This window comes from Drosophila sechellia, chromosome 2R, assembly GCF_004382195.2.
Source record: "Drosophila sechellia strain sech25 chromosome 2R, ASM438219v1, whole genome shotgun sequence".
In the NCBI taxonomy this organism is placed as follows: Eukaryota; Metazoa; Arthropoda; class Insecta; order Diptera; family Drosophilidae; genus Drosophila; species Drosophila sechellia.
Window position 1 is genome coordinate 6,638,974 of NC_045950.1, and position 17,014 is coordinate 6,655,987.

General features: G+C 43.7%; 7 protein-coding genes across 10 annotated transcripts; 4 read left to right on the top strand and 3 right to left on the bottom strand.

The window, feature by feature from the left end:
* Positions 1-521: 521 nt before the first annotated feature.
* LOC6608510 (HIG1 domain family member 1A, mitochondrial) lies at positions 522-1,702 on the bottom strand. Its single transcript, XM_032716105.1, has 2 exons — positions 742-1,702; positions 522-683 (listed from the first exon to the last, which is right to left on the bottom strand). The coding sequence occupies exon 1, from the start codon at positions 1,292-1,294 to the stop codon at positions 812-814; it is 483 nt and encodes a 160-aa protein (XP_032571996.1). The 5' UTR covers positions 1,295-1,702; the 3' UTR covers positions 522-683; positions 742-811.
* A 10-nt stretch (positions 1,703-1,712) lies between these two features.
* On the top strand, positions 1,713-3,162 carry LOC6608511 (peroxisomal membrane protein 11C). Its single transcript, XM_002033209.2, has one exon. The coding sequence runs from the start codon at positions 2,352-2,354 to the stop codon at positions 2,955-2,957; it is 606 nt and encodes a 201-aa protein (XP_002033245.1). The 5' UTR covers positions 1,713-2,351; the 3' UTR covers positions 2,958-3,162.
* A 1,272-nt stretch (positions 3,163-4,434) lies between these two features.
* Positions 4,435-5,468, top strand: LOC6608512 (peroxiredoxin-6). The gene is made up of 4 exons (XM_002033210.2): positions 4,435-4,616; positions 4,679-5,053; positions 5,117-5,192; positions 5,256-5,468. The coding sequence occupies exons 1-4, from the start codon at positions 4,534-4,536 to the stop codon at positions 5,382-5,384; spliced, it is 663 nt and encodes a 220-aa protein (XP_002033246.1). The 5' UTR covers positions 4,435-4,533; the 3' UTR covers positions 5,385-5,468.
* A 1,141-nt stretch (positions 5,469-6,609) lies between these two features.
* LOC6608513 (peroxiredoxin-6) lies at positions 6,610-7,633 on the bottom strand. The gene is made up of 4 exons (XM_002033211.2): positions 7,464-7,633; positions 7,027-7,401; positions 6,888-6,963; positions 6,610-6,824 (listed from the first exon to the last, which is right to left on the bottom strand). The coding sequence occupies exons 1-4, from the start codon at positions 7,544-7,546 to the stop codon at positions 6,696-6,698; spliced, it is 663 nt and encodes a 220-aa protein (XP_002033247.2). The 5' UTR covers positions 7,547-7,633; the 3' UTR covers positions 6,610-6,695.
* A 1,820-nt stretch (positions 7,634-9,453) lies between these two features.
* Positions 9,454-14,552, top strand: LOC6608514 (ran-binding proteins 9/10 homolog). Of its 4 annotated transcripts, none has more exons than XM_032714959.1 (12): positions 9,454-9,529; positions 10,283-11,661; positions 12,346-12,510; positions 12,579-12,772; positions 12,832-13,013; positions 13,087-13,199; positions 13,258-13,409; positions 13,468-13,670; positions 13,736-13,899; positions 13,955-14,094; positions 14,232-14,343; positions 14,398-14,552. In XM_032714959.1, the coding sequence occupies exons 2-12, from the start codon at positions 10,335-10,337 to the stop codon at positions 14,532-14,534; spliced, it is 2,889 nt and encodes a 962-aa protein (XP_032570850.1). In that variant the 5' UTR covers positions 9,454-9,529; positions 10,283-10,334; the 3' UTR covers positions 14,535-14,552. The 4 variants fall into 4 exon arrangements, with proteins under 4 accessions (XP_032570850.1, XP_032570851.1, XP_002033248.1 ...); XM_032714960.1 differs by having other exon boundaries at positions 9,455-9,529; positions 13,961-14,094; XM_002033212.2 differs by having other exon boundaries at positions 9,455-9,529; positions 12,582-12,772.
* LOC6608515 lies at positions 14,537-15,720 on the top strand. Its single transcript, XM_002033213.2, has one exon. It carries the CDS (start codon positions 14,559-14,561, stop codon positions 15,030-15,032), a length of 474 nt encoding a protein of 157 aa, XP_002033249.1. The 5' UTR covers positions 14,537-14,558; the 3' UTR covers positions 15,033-15,720.
* A 192-nt stretch (positions 15,721-15,912) lies between these two features.
* On the bottom strand, positions 15,913-16,759 carry LOC6608516 (succinate dehydrogenase assembly factor 2-B, mitochondrial). The gene is made up of 3 exons (XM_032714962.1): positions 16,654-16,759; positions 16,416-16,603; positions 15,913-16,353 (listed from the first exon to the last, which is right to left on the bottom strand). The coding sequence occupies exons 1-3, from the start codon at positions 16,669-16,671 to the stop codon at positions 16,083-16,085; spliced, it is 477 nt and encodes a 158-aa protein (XP_032570853.1). The 5' UTR covers positions 16,672-16,759; the 3' UTR covers positions 15,913-16,082.
* Positions 16,760-17,014: the final 255 nt, after the last annotated feature.

Below are 17,014 nucleotides of genomic sequence, written 5' to 3' on the forward strand. Positions count from 1 at the left end.
ATTGCAGGTGGTTAATAAGTTAAAACTATATCATATAGCTGCTATTGGACTGATTGAACAATAAAGAAAAATGAGAAAGTAGCTTTTCTTTGACAAATAATTCGGATTTTTTTTATTTTATCAAACTCATAGTGTACTTATCCGGTATGAATCAGATTTTAAAGTCATTAGTCGTAGAGTAGTAAACGGTATTATTATCACTTAATAAATATAAAAACAGAAAATAAAAATGAAAGGGTATACTGGGATTCATTGAAAAGTATGATAAAATGGTAAAAGGATGCCTTTTCGACCATTAAAGGCATATAAATTCTTGATCATGACCAATATCCGAGTTGAGGCGGACCTGTCCATCCGCATGAACGCCTTTAAAATGTATTTATTTTATAAAACATATGGTAAACTTTCTCGTTCGCACTCCCACTAGCTGAATAAGGAGTATCTGATAGTCTAGAAAATTGACTATTGAATTGATCTATAAAATTATAGATGTCATATTTGTGAGTAAAATATATGTTAGGTTCATTGGTTGAAACGTTCTTTATTGTGTACATTTAATAGTTAACTAATTTTAAATATGATTAAACCTGATGGCTAATACTTTGCAGAACTTTATTAAATTCTAGAAAAATTTGTTCTACCGTTTTTGATTCGATGACGGTGGGGAGGTAGGCAATTTGATGCTGTTGGGAAAATGAAATTAATTGTTGTTCACTCAGAATTTTGCACAGATATACTTACAGTTTAATTAACGGTCACCATTTGATGTATTTATGTTTGGTCTTTGGCTAATAATCCTACTATACTTTATTTATTCGCCTGGCCTGGTATTGCTTTTCGGTTCCTCATGGAACAGGTACTCCTTGGCCATTGTGTACGCCAATCCGGCTGTCAAACATCCGACGACGGTTCCCTGGGCAGCCACACGCAACTGCATCAGAAAGACGCTGGTGCTCATGGTGCCTCGGTTCCGATATTTGTAGGCTCCAACCAAACCTGCGGCCACGAATCCGGCAATACCAACCAGCATGAAGGGGGATTCCTTCACTTTCCGGGATAACTTGTTGGCCTGAGCGACATCTTCGTCGGTTTCGAACAGAGAATTGGAACTCATTTTGAATAGGTTAGAAAACTTGTCTATGGATCTTGTTGTTTGCCTGTTTTTGTTAGTTTGCCTGATAATTGCCAACTGAATTCCGAGGGAGAGAGATCGCTGGCTTTTATACCCACTTGCTTCGAGACGATCAGTGAGCGAGTTAGCGACAGTGTTATTTTCACTGATATGTATGTACATACTTATATACACCGATATAATGTACAGCTATGTATGTGGGCAAGGCCTCCCTGTTGCGAACGCCTCTATTTTTGAATGTTGCCATGTACCAACCTCGTGAAACTCTGGACTTTGTGATGAAATTCTAAAAGTTGCCTTAAAAGTACAGCACATCTAGTGTATATTTCATAATTATTTTCAAATAAGCCAGAATTGGTGGCTAATTTCAAAAGTTGTCCATGTAAACCAAACAGCTGACCCAACAGCTGATCACTTTCCAAAGAGTATAAGTGAGTAGTGAGAGAGGAAGAGAGCGACTCGCCGCGTAGTGGCATTTGTGAGTGCCTGCAAAAATCGCACACTTCCATAGATCGCACGGCTCTCCCGTTCACGTATTCAAAACGAGCCTCCAATTGAAAGTGAAGAGCGAGTGAAATCATAAGACTGTGTGCGTGGGTCTATCGAAAATAAGCACACCAGCAGAGGTTTTCTCTCAGTAAGTCTCACATATAGATAGAATGGGTTTTGGGAGGTAGAATGGGCAGAAAGCTAATTTAGACGCAAAAAGACTGTTCGCATGAAGAGACATTGCTTTGGAATAAACATGGAGTAGAATTAAATAATTATAACACTACATATTAAACTGTTTTGTGCTAAGAAATACGTGCGGAAAATCATGCAAACAATAAAATGAATCAAAGTACAGCCTGTGCATTGCCTTATACACATTTTGTGGTAATTTTCCATCGGTTTCTGGCTTGTTTGTCAATAACAAAGTGGATTTTGTGGATGAGGGGAAAAGGCGAGTGCGGAAGGAGAGAGATGCGGAGGCCACGCGAATGTTGGTTGGTTGAAAGATTAGCGATGGTGTGGGATGGATGGAGGAGGGGAAGCAGTGAAAGAGAGTAAACGGGCGAGAACGAACCGGGTCAGATCAGCGATAGCCACACCCAGAACCGAATAAATCGAATTTAAATTCTTGTTATCGACATCGGACGAGAGTTGGGCTATATGTTTCGCTTTCGTTCAGCCAATTCAGTGTAGATTTTCTCTTCACATAAGCCGGTAGCATACAATTATGGCAAAGTTTATAAATGAGATCGGTGAACTCCTCGATTCCTGTAGAGCTCGAGAGGTTTTGATGGAGGTATTATGCCAAAGTGCCCAATTGGTAATAGGATACCAAATCAAGAGGAGTCCAGACCTAAACAATGTGGGCGCAGAAGACTCTGGGGAGCCACCTGTGCTTCGGTACACTGTGGACAGCGGACTGCACGACTATGAACCGGATCGCATTACGGCTGTATTGACGATGATGTCGAATGCGGTGGATCTGCTTTTCTATCCGGTCGACACCATTTGCTGGCTGGCCAGGCACAAAGTTTTCGATGTCAAAAAACAGGAGACCTGGCGCCTTGTGAACTCCATACTCAGCATGGTCTCTGCATACCTAAACGTCGTGAGAACATCAAGGATTTTCTTACAAGATGGCTATAAGCTGAGCCACTTTGATGTTTTGTCCCTTGCACACTTTTCGATCGATTTGCTTCACACCATCTGCAGTTTGCCAAGGGGTTACTTGTGGGGCATGAAGCATTCATCCCTTTACATGGGAGTTATTGGTACCGTTTCTGCTGGACTGGGAATTTGCCAGATCTTGACCAAAAGAAGGCTGCCCAAGTAGAAAGTTTTGCCATTGATGCCGATTTTGGTGAATGAAATTTGAAGATAGTCGTTATCTTATTTTTGACACGGTGATATTGATAAGAAATTTGTATAAGCCTTTAGTTGGCATTCGTTTTATAAGCAGTACAATAAAAGTAATTTGAAATACCAACACTTGAATTGCTATTAAAAATAAAGACGCAATAGTTGTCAAAAAGGCCTAATCAGAGGACATTTTCAATTCTATAAACATCTATTTTTAAGAATATTTTAACTCGAAATCTTTTTAGCGCTTAAAATATCGATGACGATTTTAACTTAGACTATCGTTGATCACCCGGTTCGCTCTTTTATTTCATTCCGTCCTTGTCTCCTCCTGATCTCTTCCACACACTTCCACTAAACCGCTTCACTTGCGCCAGACCTTCGCTCTCACTTACACTAACGCAATCTTTTGCCCACTTGACTACAAATTTGAGGTTGTTTACAAACAACCTGAAATATTGTAAGCGACGAGGAATGGAAAATTACCACAAAATACATATACGTAGTATAGCAAATGGTTTTGCGTCTTTACAACAGATTTTCAGCTGAATGTACGGACTGTACTTTTAGCAATTGAATTGTAACACACTGCATATACGATATTTGTATTTAATACTGTAATCTGATTCCCATTTGGGTTGCTTTCGTGCGTACTGTCTTTTGCCTTCTGAGTATGCGATCTGCCCATCCAACTTCCCGAAATCCATTTGATATATACGTGTGACTTACTGAGAGAAAACCTACGCTGGTGTGCTTATTTTCGATAGACCCACGCACACAGTCTCATGATTTCACTCGCTCTTCACTTTCGATTGGAGGCTCGTTTTGTATACGTGAACGGGAGAGCCGTGCGATCTATGGAAGTGTGCGATTTTTGCAGGCACTCACAAATACCACCACATTGCTCGCCGCTCTCTCGCTCTCACTATCCGGCTATCGGTGTGCCTGTATGTTTGCTGATGTTGGTGCTATGCCTCTATTTACCAATACCATTTAACATTTAAATGCGCTCTGGCTCTCTGTTTATGTTTGGAGCCGGCGAAACTGGCAACTGAATTAGATCAGCTGTTTTGATACTAGATCCTGAAGGAATTGGTTCGGGACTGATTGGGTTATTTGATCAAGTTTAAAGCAAAATAATTATGCAAGACTGTACTTAATTTTACGATGCTTCTAGAATGTTTTCCTCACAAAGTATACATTTGGGTGAGGCCCCATTCTGGTTTTTAGAGGCCCCTGTCGAGAGTCGCACAAATATGGCGAGGCCTCTTCATTCCCCTCACAATGTCCCTCAATCTTCACTAAGTTGATTGTTAGTCTACACGCAGCACCAGGTACTATACATACGTATGTACATATATGATATGATAAGTCAGCGCCCGTTCTCTGTCTCTATCGCTCCCTCGAATCGCATTGATTCAGTCGGGTATAAAAGGCAGCGCGCTCTCCCAGTCAGTATTCAGTGAGCAACAAGTGTGCGAGCTAATAACAGCTACCAGCTGAGCAACTAACAAGTTTTTTCCAAGTGAAACTAATAATCAAACAGCAAGATGCGTTTGGGACAGACCGTACCTAACTTCGAGGCCGACACAACCAAGGGGCCCATTAAATTCCACGAGTGGCAGGGCAACTCGTAAGTGCCATCAAACCCTTTTTCTCTGATCGAATCTCACCAATTCTCCCTCGGATCGCCAGCTGGGTGGTGCTCTTCTCTCACCCCGCCGACTTCACGCCCGTCTGCACCACTGAGCTGGGCAGGATTGCGGTGCACCAGCCGGAGTTCGCCAAGCGGAACACCAAGTGCCTGGCGCATTCCGTTGACGCATTGCACTCGCACGTGGACTGGGTGAACGACATCAAGAGCTATTGCCTGGACATTCCCGGGGACTTCCCCTACCCGATCATCGCCGACCCCACTCGCGACCTGGCCGTCAGCCTGGGCATGCTCGACGAGGAGCAGAAGAAGGATCCCGAGGTGGGCAAGACCATCCGCGCCCTGTTCATCATCAGTCCGGACCATAAGGTGCGCCTCTCCATGTTCTACCCCATGTCCACTGGTCGCAACGTTGAGTAAGTACCTCTTTCGGGCTACACCTGTTGTTAATCTCAACTGACGATGCTGTAATCTTACAGTGAGATCCTGAGGACCATTGACTCCCTGCAGCTGACTGATCGCCTCAAGGTGGTGGCCACTCCCGCCAACTGGACCGTAAGTTTCTCTACCCACTTAATGCAAACTGTTCCGAACTAACTAATTCTGTTTCATAAACAGCCTGGCACTAAGGTCATGATCCTGCCCACTGTCACCGATGAGGAGGCTCACAAACTCTTCCCCAAGGGATTTGACAAGGTATCCATGCCGTCTGGAGTAAACTACGTTCGCACCACTGAGAACTATTAAAGACCTACCAGCATGTATTTTTCTTCCTGTTGTGCCATAAAAAGTTAATTACTGCTAAATAAAAATTATATATTCTGAAACTATGACTTAAAAACATTCTTATTTTAATAAATATTATTTTGTCAGCTTTGCCCTCACAAAATATTACAAAACTAGAGAGAATGTTATAGTCGCTTTACTTGACTATCCATTAGTCAGCTAGTTGGGTGTGCTAGGAATATATTTAAAAACTGCAAACAAATTATAAAAGCAACAAAGAACGCTATAATCAGATACCCGTTTCCCAAATAGCCTTGCACTAAGGTCATGATTCTACAAATGTCACCGATGAGGAGTAAACTATGTCAGGACCACAGAGAATTATTATTATTATATATATTATTAGTGTACAATAAAGATTGGAATTACAGGAGGTGCTATGTATTTTATATTTTTACACAATTTCAATTTTTACTCTGCACTTGCTTTGTTTAGTCTTATACCCGGTTACTCATTGAAAAGTATATAATATATAGAAGGAAGCATTTCTGACCTTATAAAGTATATGATATATTTATTAGAAGCAATTGCAGTGTAGATTTGGCCATGTTTGTCCGTCCGGGACTGACAACGGGTCAGACAGCGGGACAGAGATCGGGACAGATATCAGTTCCGCTGTCGGTTCCGCAGTCTGTCCCGCTTTCTCATATTTTTATTAGACTTGCAAAAAACTTATTGCCCAGCATGCTCTAACGCCATAAAGCCACCAAACCGGTATTCCCCAATATCTATCGATATCCCAGAAAAATTTCGAGTTCGCATTCACAATAGCTGACTAAAGGGTATCTGATAGTCGGAAAACTCGACTATAGCATCCTCTCTTGTTTTATTTCAAGACTGCAATGTGCATATGTAACAGGTAGAAGAAAGCGTTTTCGACCCTATAAAGTATATATATTCTCGATCATGATTGCTAGACAAGTCGATCTGGCGGTATCTATCTGTGAGTTCGGATCTAATAAGGCTATACAGTTGAGTTTAGACATGCAAATTTCAGTCAACGCCTGTGCAAATTGCCATGCCCACACTTTTGAAAAAGTTGTCGACGATTTTTCATTTAGTTTTTTGCTATGCGACTTTCTATCGATATTGCTATACAAATTTTTTCATTTTATTAAAATAAAAAAAATATTCATTTGCAATTTTGTGACAAAATAATATTTATTAAAATAAGAATGTTTTTAAGTAATAGTTTCAGAATATATAATTTTTATTTAGCAGTAATTAACTTTTTATGGCACAACAGGAAGAAAAATACATGCTGGTAGGTCTTTAATAGTTCTCAGTGGTGCGAACGTAGTTTACTCCAGACGGCATGGATACCTTGTCAAATCCCTTGGGGAAGAGTTTGTGAGCCTCCTCATCGGTGACAGTGGGCAGGATCATGACCTTAGTGCCAGGCTGTTTATGAAACAGAATTAGTTAGTTCGGAACAGTTTGCATTAAGTGGGTAGAGAAACTTACGGTCCAGTTGGCGGGAGTGGCCACCACCTTGAGGCGATCAGTCAGCTGCAGGGAGTCAATGGTCCTCAGGATCTCACTGTAAGATTACAGCATCGTCAGTTGAGATTAACAACAGGTGTAGCCCGAAAGAGGTACTTACTCAACGTTGCGACCAGTGGACATGGGGTAGAACATGGAGAGGCGCACCTTATGGTCCGGACTGATGATGAACAGGGCGCGGATGGTCTTGCCCACCTCGGGATCCTTCTTCTGCTCCTCGTCGAGCATGCCCAGGCTGACGGCCAGGTCGCGAGTGGGGTCGGCGATGATCGGGTAGGGGAAGTCCCCGGGAATGTCCAGGCAATAGCTCTTGATGTCGTTCACCCAGTCCACGTGCGAGTGCAATGCGTCAACGGAATGCGCCAGGCACTTGGTGTTCCGCTTGGCGAACTCCGGCTGGTGCACCGCAATCCTGCCCAGCTCAGTGGTGCAGACGGGCGTGAAGTCGGCGGGGTGAGAGAAGAGCACCACCCAGCTGGCGATCCGAGGGAGAATTGGTGAGATTCGATCAGAGAAAAAGGGTTTGATGGCACTTACGAGTTGCCCTGCCACTCGTGGAATTTAATGGGCCCCTTGGTTGTGTCGGCCTCGAAGTTAGGTACGGTCTGTCCCAAACGCATCTTGCTGTTTGATTATTCACTTGGAAAAAACTTGTTAGTTGCTCAGCTGGTAGCTGTTATTAGCTCGCACACTTGTTGCTCACTGAATTCTGACTGGGAGAGCGCGCTGCCTTTTATACCCGACTGAATCAATGCGATTCGAGGGAGCGACAGAGACAGAGAACGGGCGCTGGATTATCGTATCATATATGTACATACGTATGTATAGTACCTGGTGCTGCGTGTAGACTAACAATCAACTTAGTGAAGATTGAGGGACATTGTGAGGGGAATGATGAGGCCTCGTGCGGGGTCTCCATATTTGTGTGAATCTGAACAGGGGCCTTAAAAAACCTGCTTGGGGCTACACACAAATATGGACTCTGTGACGAACATTTTAGATGTAACGCAAAATAAGGTACAGTTTTGCATATTTCTTTTAGCTTAAACTTGATCAAATAACCCAATCAGCCCAGATCCAATTCCTTTAGGATCTGGTATCAAAACAGCTGATCCGGTTCAGCTGTCAGTTTTGCCGGCTTCAAACATAAACAGAGAGCCAGAGCGCATTTAAATGTTAAATGGTATTGGTAAATAGAGGCATAGCACCAACATCAGCAAACATACAGGCACACCGATAGCCGGATAGTGAGAGCGAGAGAGCGGCGAGCAATGTGGTGGTATTTGTGAGTGCCTGCAAAAATCGCACACTTCCATAGATCGCACGGCTTTCCCGTTCACGTATACAAAACGAGCCTCCAATTAAAAGTGAAGAGCGAGTGAAATCATGAGACTGTGTGCGTGGGTCTATCGAAAATAAGCACACTAGCGTAAGTTTTCTTTCAGTAAGTCACACATATAGATCGAATGGGTTTTGGGAAGTCGGATGGGCAGATTGCTAACTCAGAAGGCAAAAGACAGTACGCATGAAAGCAGCCCAAATAGGAATCATATGGTTACAATTCAATATCTAGTCATAATGGATACCCAAAATGCAACAATTGCCAAGTTTATTTAGAGGAGTGTTACCATTAACACAATTGGATTTACTCCCAGTAGCTCGATCGTATTTCATAAGTTACAAGTACAGTTTTCGTGCTAGTTATAGAGTCTAATCAAGAATCCAGCAACATTCGTCTCTACACCAAACGTGTGGTAATTTTCCACTATTTATCAGTTTCGTGATAGGAAGGAAGCAAATGAAATAATGAATGAAGGTTAAGGCGAAACGAACAAGAACAATAGAAGAGTGAGATAGAGAGTGTCAAAGCATTAGAGAGAAGCCGTAGAGCGAACCGGTAAATTCTGCAGAAGCGATAGTCTGTCAATCGAATCGAATCTTTTGAATTTATGGCGGTTTCTTATTTACCAGTTCAGCGATCTGTTAATTACATTGTAGGCAGAGTATTAAAAATTACTAAAGTTTTTTGCGCTAATGGCCTTTTGAGTCGGAATGCAATATAAAACGCGTATGTTTGACAATCGTAATACGTTTATACTATAAGCAGAAGTTTCCAAGGAACAATTATCCGTAATATCCTTATCGATTTGTCGTAAAGTATGCGCTAAAAAGGGATAGTATGATCTTTTTAATAATCTAAACCAATATTTAAAAGATAAATTTAGCATTAAAAAACAACGCATTACGCATGGTTTAATTTTAACCGAACAGCAAGATTGCCAGCAGTAGTGCAATAATACCCTCCAAAAGTATTAGGACGGTTATTACCTTAACATATTTAAAACTGCATCGCTTAGGAATAATTATTATTTTTAGCTTTTAACGGCACTTTGTGAAATGTGTTATTGCTTATCAAATTTCACACTTAGGCGCCTAAAGAGATTTATTCGATAAGAATAATCGATGGCTAGCGAGCGCACTCGGATGTTGTCAGGTGTCGGAATAAATATCGATAGCATCGAATGAACATCGGTTTTTGTTCCAGCTCTATAGCATAAAGTCAAAACTTCGTAGATTTAACGACTCATAGCAATCGTTTGAAGGTAAATATAAGGAAATATCAACTGTAGATCCGATCAACAGCATAGACTGACAGCCAAATCGAATTCATCAGCTAATTAAAACACCAACAAAGATCATTTGCCCCAGCTAAAAAAAAAGATAATTTTCTTCTCTGTGCGTGTGGGAGCTGCGAGTGTGTGTGCTTGCTGCATGCATATATGCGTGTGTGCGAGAGGGAGAGAGTGCTGCCAGTGTATGAGCTGGTGCTTGTTTGTGTGTGTGTGGACAGTGACTCGTTGGTTAGAAGGGAAAACAAAGAAAACTTCAGAAAAGTACGACGTAAAAAGGCATTTACAAATGTAGAATAATCAAAGTTGACTTGCTAGGAATGTTAATAAGTGCAGAAAGCATTGGCTAATTTCGTTTGGCTATTGATTTTTTGCATTTTCGTGCATGCAATTTTGTAGCTGTAGTTGTTGCTGTTGTATTTTTTTGTGCTGCAGCTGCGCGTCGCAACTGTAAACTGCTGTTGCTGTTGTTGTTGTTTTGTATTTTGGGTCAGTTAACGAAAGAGAGTGCACGAGTGAGTGAGAGCGTGCGAATGAGGTGAACGGTGTAACGGACAAAGGACATTGCATTTTGGATGTTGTTTGTGTTTTCTAGTGTCCCTGCCTCCTTACCCCTCCCTTCGCCACTCCTCACGTATACACACACAGCATCTGCATATGCACTTCATCCGCTCGCTCGTTGCTGGCTCACTCTCTCTAATTCCTCGCTGAACGTCTCTCTCTCAGCCTCCTTTTGCAACCACAACAAGATAAACAACAACGACAACCCAACCATAACATGGAGAACGTCGAAGAGGCCCCGCCACTCTCTTCTGAGAGCAACAGCAATAGCAACAACAGCAGCGCCAGCAGCAGTTCTCACCAGCTCTCTCAATCGGGAGCCATGGGTGCCGAAATAGCCCCCTCTACGTCTCGGTCACACTCTCATTCGCCCACACCCTCGCCCCCCGTCCCCGCGTCCTCTCACGACCAACCCCATCCCGATCACCCGAGTCCCCCATTGAATGCATCTGAAACGGAGGCTCGCGAGAATTCACCACATGATCACTCACCCACTCCTACTTTCCACCAGACCGCACCGCCACCCACGACTTCATCGACGGCACCGCAGCGGGACGAGCGGGAGCAGCAACAGCAAGAGGCGCCACCATTGCAGCAGGATCAGCAGGAGAATCCGCCCGCGCAGGACCAGGAGCTGCACCCATTGCTGGATCAACAGAATCAAGAATATCCGTCAGTGCAACCGGATCAACAAGCGGAGCTAAACCAGGAGCTGCATCACATAGAGGGTCTTATTCGGCACCGAGAATCGCAGAATCAGGAAGAGCATCCACCACAAGCATCGCTGGAAAACCGGGAGCCATCAGGACAAGAAGATACCAACCAAGAACCGGATGAGCCGCAAGATCGATATCCCGAAATCGAACCAGAAGCCGAGCCACCGCCACCGCTGCTTCTTGAAGATCTGGACGAGCAGGACTCTGGATCGCAGGATCTTAACGAGCAGCAGCCGCCACTGATTATAGACGCCAACGCCATAGCCGAGACCATAGACGCCAACGCCGTGGAGCGCATCGACGACTACGAAGACGACGACGAGGAGGTGGATGAAGAGGAGGAGGTGGTAGAGGACCGGGTCGACAGAGCCGGCGAAGTCGCATCCGTTTCCGGTGCCCAGCGCCTGCACTCGGTGGCCGTTTTGCCGCGCTACTCCTCAGCCTTACGAGCCCCAAGGAGCAGCAACAATAACAACAACAATATCAGCAACCGCAACAACAATAATAACAACACCAACAGTAGCAGCTTCTCGCGACGCACTCGCCACTTCTACAGCAACAACGGCAGTCACTTCAGCAACGACATGTTCCCCAGCCACGCCCCCCGCAGCAGCACCCAGACATCATCGCCCCGGGTCGGAGGTCGCCGCCATCACTCGACCCCCGCCGCCAGCTCCAATTCGCCACAGCACCAGGGCGTGGATCCCCTAAGGCTGCTCTATCCCAATGTCAACGAGAGCGAGACTCCGCTGCCCAGGTGCTGGAGTCCCCACGACAAGTGCTTGTCCATCGGATTGTCGCAGAACAACCTGAGGGTCACCTACAAGGGTGAGTACAATTCAAAGTCTTATCTTCTCTGTAGTTCTATAGATCTATTCTCCAATTCATACCAACTTAAGATAGTAGGCAAAGGTTAGGCAATTATGATACATATATAGATTTCCTAGGAGCTGTCATACTTCAATCATAAATCGTTTTATTATTGACATTAATACTCACAATCCAATTTGGTAATGAAATGTAATATATATATATATTCTTATATATGTCTTGAAGGATGTAACTCAATTCAGTAGAAAGAAGAAGAGTCGTAGTGCAGCTGCAGTTCTCACTCTCTTTCGCTCTACCCCGCTCTGACACACACACACACATAGAGCAATGACAGGTGCTCTCAGCTGTGCACTGGTGGTTTTTGTTTTTCATTACCCACTTCTCCCACGCTCATTCGCGTGGCTGTTAAACGGCTAACAGCAACAGCTGGCTTACCAGTGCGACATAACATGTAAAATGCGCGTAATATGTAAAAATTTATAAAGGTTATTACGTAGATAGATGTAAAATGTATACTTAGGTTACTTTAATTTCAATAGCTATATAACTCAATAATTGGAAATATTTCATTTAAATTGGAAGTTGGAAGAATTTAAAGGAAGTCCATACCAAATGGATATGCAATGCTGTAGCATATAAAAATGGAGATCTGGCAAATAACAAAACCTCATGACTTTTTAGGTGTGGGCAAGCAGCATAGTGATGCCGCCTCAGTGCGCACTGCCTATCCGATCCCGTCCTCCTGCGGACTTTACTACTTCGAGGTGCGGATAATCTCCAAGGGACGCAACGGCTACATGGGCATTGGCCTAACTGCCCAGCAGTTCCGTATGAACCGCCTGCCAGGTTTGTGTTGCATTGTGCTGCTCGGCGAGATGTCCCCGTGATTCCTAATAACCGCACCCCCCCTCAAGTAGGTTGGGACAAACAGTCGTACGGGTACCACGGCGACGATGGCAACTCGTTTAGCTCCTCGGGAAATGGCCAGACCTACGGCCCCACTTTTACCACCGGCGATGTGATTGGATGTTGCGTCAACTTTGTGAACAACACGTGCTTCTACACCAAGAACGGAGTGGATCTGGGCATCGCATTTAGGGATTTGCCGGTGCGTAATCAATGGAATATAAATACTGCTTCATCTTCTAACTTTGTAAATCTTTTTAGACTAAGCTTTATCCCACTGTGGGCCTACAGACTCCTGGCGAGGAAGTGGATGCCAACTTTGGTCAGGAACCATTCAAGTTCGACAAGATCGTCGATATGATGAAGGAGATGCGCTCCAATGTCCTGCGCAAAATCGACCGATATCCACATCTGCTGGAGACCCCAGAAAACCTGATGAATCGGTGCGTTTCTCTGAAATATGTTTATAGACCATAGCTTAGTGCCAACTAACCCAATGTTTTCCTAACTGCTTAGCCTGGTTTCCACCTATTTGGTGCATAATGCGTTCAGCAAGACGGCCGAGGCCTTCAATGGCTACACAAATCAGACTTTCAACGAGGACTTGGCATCGATCAAGACACGTCAAAGTTCGTATATTTGCCATTGGAAATGACAACGCAAGTTACCAACTTTTAATTCTTTCAGAGATCATTAAGCTTATACTGACAGGCAAAATGAGCCAGGCCATTGAGCACACACTACGCTCTTTCCCCGGACTTCTGGAAAATAATAAAAACCTCTGGTTCGCATTGAAGTGCCGCCAGTTCATTGAGATGATCAATGGAGCAGACATTGAGGTGGGTTTTTAAACATTACACGAGGAAGATAAGTAGAACCGGATGGTTTGTCTTACAGAACGTGAACAACAAAGTCACCGCCACCACACAGACCATGCCCACAAACCAGACGTCAGTGATACAGTCCACCAAGACGTTCAAGCACAGCAAGAGCGGCAATGGAAATGGCAACGTCAACATAAATCAGACTCAACAACAGAACAACACTGCGATTCCAGCTGTGATAAAGCCACAAAGCGGCGATAGGCCAGATATAAAAAAGTAAGTCAAACTATGAAATGTATGTAATACTTATTCGATTCATTAACCACAACGTATTATTCAAGCATGTTGGTTGACGACAACTCCAACAAGTGCGTGGAGCACGACAGCAACAGCATGGACGTAGAAATGGAGCCCTGCCAGAGTCACTCCAACGGCGGGGACTCCAGCGCCAATGGCAATGCCAGCGCAGTGCGCAACTCTCTAGATGCCATCGACGAGGAAATGGGTATGTATCTATTGGCGGCGTTTCCGGGAAGATCCGTAATCCACAGCACTTGCAGATGTAGATGTTTCCCCCTCATCGCGTAACTGTGGTCGTGTGATCGAGAAGATCCTTGAGTTCGGCAAGGAACTGTCCAGCATGGGCCAGCAGCTGGAGAAGGAGAACCTAATGACTGAAGAGGAGCGTCAAATGTTGGAGGTAAACTATAAATATTTATAAACAATAAAATCAGGTATCTTACAGACCTAGCTCTGTTTATACTTGAAAAATTACTTCAATAATAATATTATTATCCCTAATTCCTATCCCTAATATTCAATTTATGGTTGTTGCAGGATGCATTTAGTCTGATTGCTTACTCTAATCCTTGGTCCAGTCCGCTGGGCTGGCTATTGTGTCCCTCGCGACGTGAGAGTGTTTCCACCACGCTCAACTCGGCCATATTGGGTAAGTCTTGAAACAACTGTCTCCAAACGAGGTTGCTCATTCTCGATTATGCAGAGTCCCTGAACTTCGAGCGTCGTCCGCCGCTGGAATACCTGGTGGCTCACGCCTCGGAGCTGATCAAGGTGATCGGACAGCACTCGCTGGGCGAGGACGCTTTCATTACCATCGACGATGTGTTCCCGCAAAATTGACCCAGTTCCCCGACGCTGCTGAAGATGTTCGAGACCACGCTGACCCTGCCGCGAACCAGTGTGCTTACGGAACCGTTGGGCAGCGCCGGAACCGGATCTGGGCCCTCCACATCAACGGCTGCCGTGGCAGTTCAGACCAGCAAACGACGCCGAAGGCGACGAAACAAACGTCGCCGCAAATCCTCCCTGTCCAGCAATACCGATGCCCCGTCGTCCCGGACCTACGATCCCGTGATGACAGGCAGTACGCTCCGGTCGGCAGCTGTGGCATCGGTGGGCGGGAGCACGGGCACGGGACCAGTGCGTCGGGGTCGTCGCAGGAGCGGGGTCAGCTCATCTTCATCGGCGGCAGCGGCTGCAGCAGCGGCAGCGGAGGAGGAGGCGGAAGAAGCGGAAGCGGAGGCGGCTCGCCAGGAGGAGGCAGCGGAGATCTTGAGCGGAAACAGCAGCCCATCGATGTTCGTCGATCCGCAGGACTTCTTCGAGACACTGGACTAAATTTAGATTATTTACAATTTGCAGTAGGTTAAATTTTGTTGTTACTTCCGTTCTCTCTTTTTTACCTGCGCAACCGGCTTCAGTGCGCCTATTTAAAACTAATCGCCGTTCTTTTAATTGTTCGATTATGCTAAAGATGCGATGCGTTTGGCGGCCTTTGATTTGGCGTGATTTTTAATAACTTTTAACATATATTTTATATAGCCTCTGTAAGCATAACGTGTGTAATATTATGATGTATAATTAAATTTGCGAAATGTGCTGCGACACGACCCTTGAAACTGATTTAGCCCTTTGTTTTTCGCTTCCACCGCCCGAAACACAACACTCACACACCAAAATATAATCTAGAATTGATAGTGAAGGGACTAGCCTGGAGCAAGAACTGTTCAATCATCTCCTTAGCAAGTTAATGTAGAACCGAATCCATAGTTAACTGGTAGACATTCGCGTTCTAATTCTCCGTGTTTTCAGCGATTTTCGATGGACTCCGCGCCATCCCGTGTATTGCGGCAAGACTAAGCAAAAGCAAATGAACATTTTAAGTGTAACGTTTCGCTATAGTGTTTAAGCGTATTAAAATTTAATCTATATATACAAGATTGGTCATACACACATTCGGCAAACATGAATAGAATTTAACTGGATAATCGTTTAAATATATTGTATGGATGTGTATTTCAGGAAATCAAGAACTGTGTTTTAAGGGGGGTTCAAAAATGGGTTTAAAAATCTTGGCCTAGTTCATTTTGATTACTGAATATATGCCATTCTGACAATGTGTTCAATTTTATACATTAAAATTGTATCTTTTCAAATGTCATGATTTGTTGATTAAGCTGAAGTGAATATAAATAAAAATGAAAGCACATTCAAATTACAAAATCACTTGCAACCGTATTATTTATTATTCCGTAAAAATATTCGTTTTTAAATACCAGGTAAAATGCAAGTTTAAGCCATAGGACTTTTAAGGATTAGAAGTAGAAAATAACACATTTTTTAATACATTGTTTTGTATGCTTATATATATAATATAGTTTATAGTGTTCACAAATCCGGCTGCCTTATCCTTTGCACTTTTTCATGGTTTTTGACGTGCTCCTTTAGCAAACGCATTATTTCGGTATCGAATTGAGGAGGTGTGGGCTTGGTATCGGTGGCCCAGTAGAATATATCCCAGTCGTTGCTGACTCCATTGATCAGCTGATCGTACTCGGCGGTCTGCTCGGCATTGAAGTCCTTCAAATGCTTGGCCACAAAAGTGCTCAGCAGGAGATCGTTTTCCAGCATTCCGCGTTTCCGGCTCTGATACAAAAGGCTGAACAAGATAATGTAAGATTATAACTAAGAGTTAGGGATATTATCACTATAAGCTCATACCGCTGCTTGCGAGTCTCCAGCGGCTCATCCGGACGGACAGGATATTCCGGAACTGGCAAATGCGGCGGATCATCGTAGTCCACAATTTCCCCGGGTGTTGTGTACTCCGTTTTGTCCAAATCGCTGGCGAGGCGACTTTGGGTTATCATAGGTAGTTGCAGGCGACGGCCTACCCTTGATATCTGTGTCTAATTAAACAATTAGTAATATTTAAAAAGATCTGGGGCCATAAACTCACTATAAATTGCCGCAACATTTTAGGAAACGGCCAAAACAATGATATAACGACAGTGTTGGTTAAGAAGGTGCACAAAACAAGTAGAATCGATAGATTCCTGCTATAATAATCGATGACTGTATCTATAAATAGTGCTGAAAAGTCCACACTTCGTTAAATTCAACTTTTTTTTGGGTTTGTATTTAACCGTTTAAAAAACACGCGAATTTAAATTAAAATAGTGGTTTTATTTTTAATATGAATATATTTTGGAAAATATGCAATGCAATTGTATTGAAAGGTGTGCGAGTTTTTAATAATTCTTTGCAATAAAATAATATATCAAATACATATATCTTTATTTGTATCCTTTGAAGATCAA

Excerpts from the sequence above, each read along its gene's own strand:
- LOC6608510 (XM_032716105.1), bottom strand. The coding sequence starts at position 1,294 with ATGTACATACATATCAGTGAAAATAACACTGTCGCTAACTCGCTCACT.
- LOC6608511 (XM_002033209.2), top strand. The coding sequence starts at position 2,352 with ATGGCAAAGTTTATAAATGAGATCGGTGAACTCCTCGATTCCTGTAGA.
- LOC6608512 (XM_002033210.2), top strand. The coding sequence starts at position 4,534 with ATGCGTTTGGGACAGACCGTACCTAACTTCGAGGCCGACACAACCAAG. Across the intron at positions 4,617-4,678 it reads CACGAGTGGCAGGGCAACTC|CTGGGTGGTGCTCTTCTCTC; the intron begins GTAAGTGCCATC and ends TCGGATCGCCAG. Across the intron at positions 5,193-5,255 it reads CCACTCCCGCCAACTGGACC|CCTGGCACTAAGGTCATGAT; the intron begins GTAAGTTTCTCT and ends TTTCATAAACAG.
- LOC6608513 (XM_002033211.2), bottom strand. The coding sequence starts at position 7,546 with ATGCGTTTGGGACAGACCGTACCTAACTTCGAGGCCGACACAACCAAG. Across the intron at positions 7,402-7,463 it reads CACGAGTGGCAGGGCAACTC|CTGGGTGGTGCTCTTCTCTC; the intron begins GTAAGTGCCATC and ends TCGGATCGCCAG. Across the intron at positions 6,964-7,026 it reads TCCACTGGTCGCAACGTTGA|TGAGATCCTGAGGACCATTG; the intron begins GTAAGTACCTCT and ends GTAATCTTACAG.
- LOC6608514 (XM_032714959.1), top strand. The coding sequence starts at position 10,335 with ATGGAGAACGTCGAAGAGGCCCCGCCACTCTCTTCTGAGAGCAACAGC. Across the intron at positions 13,671-13,735 it reads GATAGGCCAGATATAAAAAA|CATGTTGGTTGACGACAACT; the intron begins GTAAGTCAAACT and ends GTATTATTCAAG. Across the intron at positions 14,095-14,231 it reads AGGAGCGTCAAATGTTGGAG|GATGCATTTAGTCTGATTGC; the intron begins GTAAACTATAAA and ends TGGTTGTTGCAG.
- LOC6608515 (XM_002033213.2), top strand. The coding sequence starts at position 14,559 with ATGTTCGAGACCACGCTGACCCTGCCGCGAACCAGTGTGCTTACGGAA.
- LOC6608516 (XM_032714962.1), bottom strand. Across the intron at positions 16,354-16,415 it reads CTGGAGACTCGCAAGCAGCG|CCTTTTGTATCAGAGCCGGA; the intron begins GTATGAGCTTAT and ends TATCTTGTTCAG.